This window comes from Pelmatolapia mariae, linkage group LG16_19 (assembly GCF_036321145.2).
Source record: "Pelmatolapia mariae isolate MD_Pm_ZW linkage group LG16_19, Pm_UMD_F_2, whole genome shotgun sequence".
Lineage (NCBI taxonomy): Eukaryota > Metazoa > Chordata > Actinopteri > Cichliformes > Cichlidae > Pelmatolapia > Pelmatolapia mariae.
This window is the reverse complement of record NC_086241.1, coordinates 28,355,205-28,364,680: the sequence shown is the minus strand read 5'-3', so window position 1 is coordinate 28,364,680 and position 9,476 is coordinate 28,355,205. Positions and strand designations below refer to the sequence as shown.

At 43.0% G+C, this 9,476-nt stretch overlaps 1 protein-coding gene across 1 annotated transcript; it reads right to left on the bottom strand.

Annotated features, from left to right (window-relative positions):
- Positions 1 to 351: 351 nt before the first annotated feature.
- On the bottom strand, positions 352 to 1,299 carry LOC134644504 (olfactory receptor 13C2-like). The gene has a single exon (XM_063497591.1). The coding sequence runs from the start codon at positions 1,297 to 1,299 to the stop codon at positions 352 to 354; it is 948 nt and encodes a 315-aa protein (XP_063353661.1).
- Positions 1,300 to 9,476: the final 8,177 nt, after the last annotated feature.

Below are 9,476 nucleotides of genomic sequence, written 5' to 3'. Positions count from 1 at the left end.
CCGAGTACAGCAACATACAACTTAAAAAAATAAATGTGTGAAATGAATTAAAACTAATGTCATTTATTTTGCTTAAATACATTTTCTTTAAAAAGATTGATTACTCTGTTAGAATTGTAATTATTTGAATATAAAGAAAAACGTGTTGAGGAATAGTATGTTTACAAAATAAACTTAGAACATGTTTGTCCTATTATCAATATGAACTATACCTGCGGAAAATAATAGCAATGCTTTTTGAATAATTAAATTAGTAAAAATGACATTTTTATGTTTTACTTTTTGATTATGTTAAATGAAAAATGTTTTCAGTAACTTCAGCAAACTGATTACATAATGAATTACGCCACATTAGCTTTCATAGTTAATACACGTAATGATTCTGCCTTGACAAAAGAATCTTTTTAGCTGTTTAGAAATTTCCTTCATTTTGAGCCCATAAATGAATGGATTAAACAATGGATGATAGAGCACTATTTGTAATGTCATTAGTAATCGTGCAGCTTTTGGAAAATCTGATTCCACTCGAGCTATGCTTACATCATAGATACTTAAACAGGAAATACTGATTAAAACTAACAGATGGGGTAAACAGGTCTCTGCAGCTTTCTTCCTAATTTCTTTACAACTTTGATATGAGATGATAAAAATGTTTGTATAAGTGAAAACTATGAAGAGCAGAGGAAGTATTATAAGATCTATTAAAGCAACCACTCCAAATACAATAATTAATCTTGACCTTACACACTGAAGAGTGTAAACTGCATTATTACAAAATATTCCTTTTAAGTTAAAGTTACACAGTGTTGCTTCAGCACTCCCTATTGCTTGGACTGCAATATGAAAAGCAGGTATAAGCCAAGATACGACCAGGAAAATGCTCACAGTGGTTTTGTTCATGATAGTTGGATATTCAAGAGGTTTACAAATAGCCGCATATCTGTCATAGGCCATGGCTGCCAAGAGAAAGAACTCTGAACTGCCTAAAGTGTAAAATATAAAAAACTGAAAGAGACAGGCTGAATATGTTATGACTTGTTTTTCAGATAAAAAGTCAATCAGAAGTTTTGGGTAAATAGTTGTGCTGTAAAGGAGACAGTTCAGTAGCAAAGCTGCAATGAAAATGTACATAGGCTCATGAAGGTTTTTATGAATCCAGATCACGTAAATGATGGTAGAATTACTGCAAATTATTATAATGTATAATGTAAAGATAATACAAAAATAAACATATCTGTACTTGTTAACTTCAATGTATCCATCTAGAATTACATATGTGGTATTTGACTCCTCATCCATGAATTTAAAATAAAAATGCTACAAAAAAGATATCTAGCAGCATAACCAGTTTATATGACGAAATAAAATCTAAATTGCACTAAAATGCAACCTGTGTTGTCTGTATTATTCTTTTAAAGATATCAGAACTTCAAATACAAGTACACTCATTAATCAAATGCATATAGTGAATCATATGTATGTGGATTGAAGAAGAGTTTTATTGGTTTGCTTCATCCTTGAGGGAGCTGAACTGTGAAAGTCAGTTACATCATTGTTCAGCCTCTTTTACTTGAGGCTTTAGTAGTTACAACTAATGGATCATAAGTTGCAGCTAACAATGACAATGATCAGCCATTAATCTAGTATAGAACTTGTAATGTATGTAATGTAGCAAGATTTTATTGTTGAGTGTATCCTGGCTTTTGTGCAGTCGGGTTCATATCTTATTTCATCAGCAGTTTTTTGGTTTCCAGTTTAGGTGGTGTGGCCTTATGCCTTGTGTACATTTTCAGTGTAAAAAAAACTTGGATAACTACCATACTAAACAATAATAATAATAAACTAATAATTAAAAAAAAACTTTAACAAAATCAAGGACATCAAGCTTGTGCAGTACAAATGTCTTTTCATACGTTGTTTTATTTATAGCCTATAAATAAAGCCTATATATAGCATACATGGAAAAAATTCCCCCGCTCACCCCTGCGGGCGGTTTATCCTTCAAGCTCAGGTCCTCTACCAGAGGCTTTGGAGTTTGAGGGTCCTGCACAGTATCTTAGCTGTTCCTAGGACTGCGCTCTTCTGGACAGAGATCTCCGATGTTGTTCCTGGGATCTGGTGGAGCCACTCGCCTAGTTTGGGAGTTACCGCACCTAGTGCTCCGATTACCACTGGGACCACTGTTACCTTCACCCTCCACATTTTCTCGAGCTCTTCTCTGAGCCCTTGGTATTTCTTGAGCTTCTCGTGTTCCTTCTTTCTGATGTTGCTGTCATTCGGAACCGCTACATCTATCACTACGGCCGTCTCCTTCTGTTTGTCCACCACCACTATGTACGGTTGGTTAGCCACCACCATTTTGTCCGTCTGTATCTGGAAGTCCCACAGGATCTTAGCTGGGTCATTCTCCACCACCCTTGGGGGCGTCTCCCATTTTGACCTCAGGACTTTAACGCCATATTTGGCACAGATGTTTGTGTATACTATGCCAACCACTTGGTTATGGTGTTCCATGTATGCCCTGCCTGCTAGCATCTTGCACCCTGCTGTTATGTGCTGGATGTCTCAGGAGCATCTTTACACAGCCTGCACCTGGGGTCATGGCTGGTGTGATAGACCATAGCCTCTATCAATATTGTGCTCAGAGCTTGTTCCTGTGCTGCCATGATTAGTGCCTCTGTGCTGTGTTTTAGTCCAGCTTTGTCCAGCCACTGGTAGGATTTCTGGATATCAGCCACTTCCTCTATCCTCGTGTCCTTCTATGATGGTGCCTCCTCTTCCTCCTCTTTCTCAGGTTTCTGCTGCCTGAGGTATTCCCTGAGCATGTGGTTGGTTAGGGCCATCTTCCTGATGTATTCATGGATGTTTGCTGCCTCATCCTGGACTGTGGTGCTGACGCACCAGTCCCCAGCCTCCTTCCTTCCACTTAGCTTACAGCCTCAGGGTGCTGGACTTGGGTTGAAACCTTCCATGCATGGTCAGAGTCTCCTGGTCATGATGTCACTGGCTTCTATCTCCACCTTTGGCCAACTTATTATGCCAGCAGGGTACCTGATCAAGGGCAGGGCGTAGGTGTTGATAACCCAGATCTTGTTCTTAACATTCAGCTGACTCCTCAGGACTTGCCTGACCCTCTGCAGGTACTTGGTGGTTGCAGCTTTTCTAGCAGCCTCTTCATGGTTCCCATTTGCCTGTGGGATCTCCAGGTACTTGTAGCTGTCTTCAATGTCTGCAATGTTGCCTTCTGGTAGTTCCTTCCCCTCAGTTCTGACTACCTTCCCTCTCTTCATTATCATCCACTTTGTTCAAGAAAGTCCAATGAAATCTAAAAACCATTGCATTCTTCAGTTATTCAGTTTTCAGCCCACTCTGCCCAACTGAATCCAATTCTGGGACTGATAGAGTACGACCACCCAGGAGCTCCGTGTTGGAAAATCCATGAGAAGACTTTAACAAAGACTCTTCCTTTAAATCAGTATCAGAATCAGCATACTTTATTAATTCCTTGTACAGTGACATTAACAAAAACAATAACAAAAACAGACTAGACTATTAACAATACAATATCTTAATGCATTCTCAATCATCCAGGAAAGTAAATCTCCAAAAGTTGAATCTGTTCATCTGGACGTAGCGTTTTGAGGGAGAAACGTTTCGTCACTCATCCAAGTGACTTCTTCAGTCTCAGCTGACTGCAGGTTTCCCCAAACCTTATAAACAGTACATTTGCATAATGACTGAAACCAGCCCACTGAGGGAACAATGGGCTGTGAGGTCAGTTCCTTAATCATAATTATGCAAATTCCCATGACCATTGATCAACAATCACTGACCAAAACCCACTGATCAAAGCCCACTGATCAATGGCCATGAGTACCATTCACAGAGAGTTGGGGAATGGCTGCAATCACAGCATTGTAAGATGGCGAAAGATGTACCCTTAGGCGCCCTCCTCGATTCAGAGATGGTCTTTCCCTTTTCACGTAAATGGCCTCCTTGACTCCGCGCTCAAACCAGCGTTCCTCCCTGTCCAGGATATGTACATCCTCATCATTGAAAGAGTGTCCACTGGCCTGTAGGTGTAAATAGACTGCAGAGTCCTGGCCTGACGAGGTAGCTCTTCTGTGTTGTGCCATCCCCTTCGCCAGAGGTTGTTTGGTTTCCCCGATGTATAAATCTTGGCAATCCTCCTGGCACTTAACAGCGTACACTATGTTACTCTGTTTGTGTCGGGGGACCCGATCCTTGGGGTGGACCAGTTTTTGGCGCAGTGTATTTTGGGGTTTAAAAGCCACAGAGACCCGGTGTTTAGAAAAAATGCGTCTCAACTGCTCCGATACTCCTGACACATATGGGATCACTACAGGTTTTCGCCTGGGCAGCGGTTGTCCCTTCTCTCCTGGATCGGCTGGAGCTTTCTTTAGGTGTCTTTCCAGCTTTGACAAAAGTCCAGCTGGGATAACCACATTTACTCAGGGCCTTCTTGATGTGCTGTTCTTCTGCCTCCCTGGCCGCTGTGTCAGTGGGGATGGTGTTCGCTCTGTGTTGTAGCGTCCTAATGACACCCAGTTTGTGCTCCAGTGGATGATGAGAGTCAAACCTTAGATACTGATCCGTATGTGTAGGTTTACGGTACACGTCAGCTTTTAGATGTCCCCAAATCTCACAGTCTAAGAAGGCTAACCTGCCACTTTTCATATCCTCCCTGGTGAATTTGATGTGTCGGTCCACCGAGTTAATGTGATCCGTGAAATGTAGTACGTCCTGAGATTTGATTTTCACCCAGGTGTCATCCACATACCTGAACCAATGGCTTGGTGGTGTTCCAGGGTAGGATAGCAAAGCCCTCTTTTCCACTTCTTCCATGTACAAATTGGCCACGATGGGTGAAACTGGGGAGCCCATGGCACACCCATGTTTCTGCCTGTAGAACTGACCCTTGTATGTGAAGTAAGTGGAATGAAGACACAGTTCCAAAAGCAAACACACTTGGTCGATGCTGACAGTGGTCCTGTTGCTGAGGTTGGTGTCATCCTGTAATCTCTTACGGACTACCTCCAACGCTTCCGTGACTGGGATGCAAGTGAAGAGAGATGTAACGTCGTACGAGACCATGGTTTCATCTGCCTCCATAATGACATCTCTCACCTTCTCAACAAAATCCAGGGTGTTCTGGATGTGGTGTTCAGAGCTGCCCACCAGCGGGTTGAGGATCGAAGCCAGAAACCTGGAGATGTTATAGGTGACCGAGTTGATCATGCAGACAATTGGTCTTAAAGGTGCACCCTGCTTATGTATTTTCGGTAAACCATACAGACTTGGTGTAGACTCCCCTGGGTACAGTCTGTGGTATTAGGTCCTGTCGATAGCCTTGTCTTGTTCCAACTGCTTCAGACAGTCTATCACCCTCTTCCTGTAACCACTTCCTGGGTCTCGTTTCAGGGGCTCATAAGTATTTTCATCACTGAGTAGTGACAAAATCTTCTCATGATAGTCTTTCTGGTTAAGCAATACTGTGCACCTACCCTTGTCTGCCGGAAGGATGATAATGTTGTTGTCATCACTAAGTGATGTGAGTGCCTTCCTCTCCTCGAAGGTGATGTTGGATGCTGGGGGCTTTGCATTGCTGAGACAGGCCGAAACTTTCGTCCGTAGTTGCTCTGCTTCCACTTCTGCAATATTGTTGTTACGAATTGCTGTTTCTGTGGCTGTGATCAGCTCCACTAGCGGGATTTGTCTCGGTGTGACGGCAAAATTCAACCCTTTAGCAAGGATGTTTTTCTCTGTTTGGGTGAGCTGTCTGTCAGACAAATTCTTCACCCACTTGTCCACATCCTCCATGTCGCATCCTTGTCTCTTCTGGCCACTGAGGACACTCTCCGTATTTTGCGGTGGTTTCCGACGTACAACAAGTAAGTCAAACTTCTTTTGTTGCCTGGTCTTAGACTTCTTGTGCTGTGCTAGACGAGCCTTCTCAGTGAAGTCAAAGACCTTTTTAAGAGTATTCTCATCTAAGCATTGTCAGTCTCCGTCGGGTCCGCTCCTCTTGAGACTTTAGCATGTCGATGGTAAAATTTGTCTGCCTCACCCGTTCATTAAGCAACTGATGCTGTGCCTTCTGGAGGATTTTTGTTGCCCGGAAGCCTTGAACTGAAGAGCTCATTTGCAGACTTTAAGGAGTAATCCTGTTTTGTCGGCATCTGAGGCTGAATCTCAGGTGGTTCCTGTAGTCCGCCATCTTACGTGCTGTTTGCTCATACTGACGTACAAGTTTTAGGCAGTCCTTGCCAAAGTGGGTTAAAACGTCTTGATGCATTCTCAATCATCCAGGAAAGTAAATCTCCAAAAGTTGAATCTGTTCATCTGGACGTAGCGTTTTGCAACAATATTGCAGAAGTGGAAGCAGAGCAACTACGGACGAAAGTTTTGGCCTGTCTCAGCAGTGCAAAGCCCCCAGCATCCAACATCACCTTCGAGGAGAGGAAGGCACTCACATCACTTAGTGATGACAACAACATTATCATCCTTCCGGCAGACAAGGGTAGGTGCACAGTATTGCTTAACCAGAAAGACTATCATGAGAAGATTTTGTCACTACTCAGTGATGAAAATACTTATGAGCCCCTGAAACGAGACCCAGGAAGTGGTTACAGGAAGAGGGTGATAGACTGTCTGAAGCAGTTGGAACAAGACAAGGCTATCGACAGGACCTAATACCACAGACTGTACCCAGGGGAGTCTACACCAAGTCTGTATGGTTTACCGAAAATACATAAGCAGGGTGCACCTTTAAGACCAATTGTCTGCATGATCAACTCGGTCACCTATAACATCTCCAAGTTTCTGGCTTCGATCCTCAACCCGCTGGTGGGCAGCTCTGAACACCACATCCAGAACACCCTGGATTTTGTTGAGAAGGTGAGAGATGTCATTATGGAGGCAGATGAAACCATGGTCTCGTACGACGTTACATCTCTCTTCACTTGCATCCCAGTCACGGAAGCGTTGGAGGTAGTCCGTAAGAGATTACAGGATGACACCAACCTCAGCAACAGGACCACTGTCAGCATCGACCAAGTGTGTTTGCTTTTGGAACTGTGTCTTCATTCCACTTACTTCACATACAAGGGTCAGTTCTACAGGCAGAAACATGGGTGTGCCATGGGCTCCCCAGTTTCACCCATCGTGGCCAATTTGTACATGGAAGAAGTGGAAAAGAGGGCTTTGCTATCCTACCCTGGAACACCACCAAGCCATTGGTTCAGGTATGTGGATGACACCTGGGTGAAAATCAAATCTCAGGACGTACTACATTTCACGGATCACATTAACTCGGTGGACCGACACATCAAATTCACCAGGGAGGATATGAAAAGTGGCAGGTTAGCCTTCTTAGACTGTGAGATTTGGGGACATCTAAAAGCTGACGTGTACCGTAAACCTACACATACGGATCAGTATCTAAGGTTTGACTCTCATCATCCACTGGAGCACAAACTGGGTGTCATTAGGACGCTACAACACAGAGCGAACACCATCCCCACTGACACAGCGGCCAGGGAGGCAGAAGAACAGCACATCAAGAAGGCCCTGAGTAAATGTGGTTATCCCAGCTGGACTTTTGTCAAAGCTGGAAAGACACCTAAAGAAAGCTCCAGCCGATCCAGGAGAGAAGGGACAACCGCTGCCCAGGCGAAAACCTGTAGTGATCCCATATGTGTCAGGAGTATCGGAGCAGTTGAGACGCATTTTTTCTAAACACCGGGTCTCTGTGGCTTTTAAACCCCAAAATACACTGCGCCAAAAACTGGTCCACCCCAAGGATCGGGTCCCCCGACACAAACAGAGTAACATAGTGTACGCTGTTAAGTGCCAGGAGGATTGCCAAGATTTATACATCGGGGAAACCAAACAACCTCTAGAGAAGCGGATGGCACAACACAGAAGAGCTACCTCGTCAGGCCAGGACTCTGCAGTCTATTTACACCTACAGGCCAATGGACACTCTTTCAATGATGAGGATGTACACATCCTGGACAGGGAGGAACGCTGGTTTGAGCGCGGAGTCAAGGAGGCCATTTACGTGAAAAGGGAAAGACCATCTCTGAATCGAGGAGGGCGCCTAAGGGTACATCTTTCGCCATCTTACAATGCTGTGATTGCAGCCATTCCCCAACTCTCTGTGAATGGTACTCATGGCCATTGATCAGTGGGCTTTGATCAGTGACTGTTGATCAATGGTCATGGGAATTTGCATAATTATGATTAAGGAACTGACCTCACAGCCCATTGTTCCCTCAGTGGGCTGGTTTCAGTCATTATGCAAATGTACTGTTTATAAGGTTTGGGGAAACCTGCAGTCAGCTGAGACTGAAGAAGTCACTTGGATGAGTGACGAAACGTTTCTCCCACAAAACGCTACGTCCAGATGAACAGATTCAACTTTTTGAGAATAGCACAATATATATAGATCACCAAATAATAAATATCCAGGGTTGACAGATGTGATTGCAAATAAATATCAAGAAAATAGACGGCAACATTACCGAGTAAGAAAAGAGTGTGTGCAAAAGGATGTAACTATTGCAGTGTTTACAGTGTATTAGACAGAGGAGTTGTACAGGGAGATGGCCACAGGCAGGAATGATTTCCTGTGTCGTTCAGTGGTTTTTGGTAATCTCAGTTTCTCACTGAACGTAGATGTGATACTACAGAACTTTGATAACTTTAATCTGAGTAGACTGAGTTTCACTTTAGTGGACCTAAGCCTCCTAGTTTAATAGGTTCATCAAATTTTGGTTGTTTTTTTTCTTTACTTTCTTTTCTTTTTCTGGATACTGGTTCCGGGTCGCTGCTCGTGCGGTCGACTGGCCAGTCAGTTGAGCAGTTTTTTCAGTCACTTTAATTTTAAAACTGTGTAATTTTAAAACTGTATATACTGTATATTCTGTATATTTATTATCTCACTGTTATTCCCTGTTTTTACTGTCCTTATCTTCAACGTTATGCTGCTCTGTTGTATGTTAAGTGCCCCTTGGGGATAAATAAAGTCTTCTGATTCTGATTACTACCCTAAGAGATCAATTGTCAAAGCACCTTAAGTAGATGGTATAATAAATTCGAGGTTTCAAGTAAATTTTGATTCTATTACTTAATGTGCAAAAACAGAATTACGATTTAGCCACACTACTGGCATGCTGACTTGGGGTAACTTAAGGAGCCTAGAGGCTCTTTAAGTTACATATCTTTGCCACTCTTTATTAGACACTGAACTTCTGGACTGCAAAGCTGCCTTAAAGTCAAAACAACTCTTCAGAGTTTAAAAAAGGTCACATGAATGCATGTTGTGGTGGAGCGTTTGCTGAAATCCATGGAGGTTTAAGTAGTGTGATTAAAAACATACTGCATGGACAGAGCATGCCGCATTAGAACTGTGGATAGGATCTTGTAAATGCAATTCCCAGCCAGGTAACTCA

What these genes read in the sequence shown, in the direction of transcription:
- LOC134644504 (XM_063497591.1), bottom strand. Translation starts at nt 1,299, where the DNA reads ATGGATGAGGAGTCAAATACCACATATGTAATTCTAGATGGATACATT.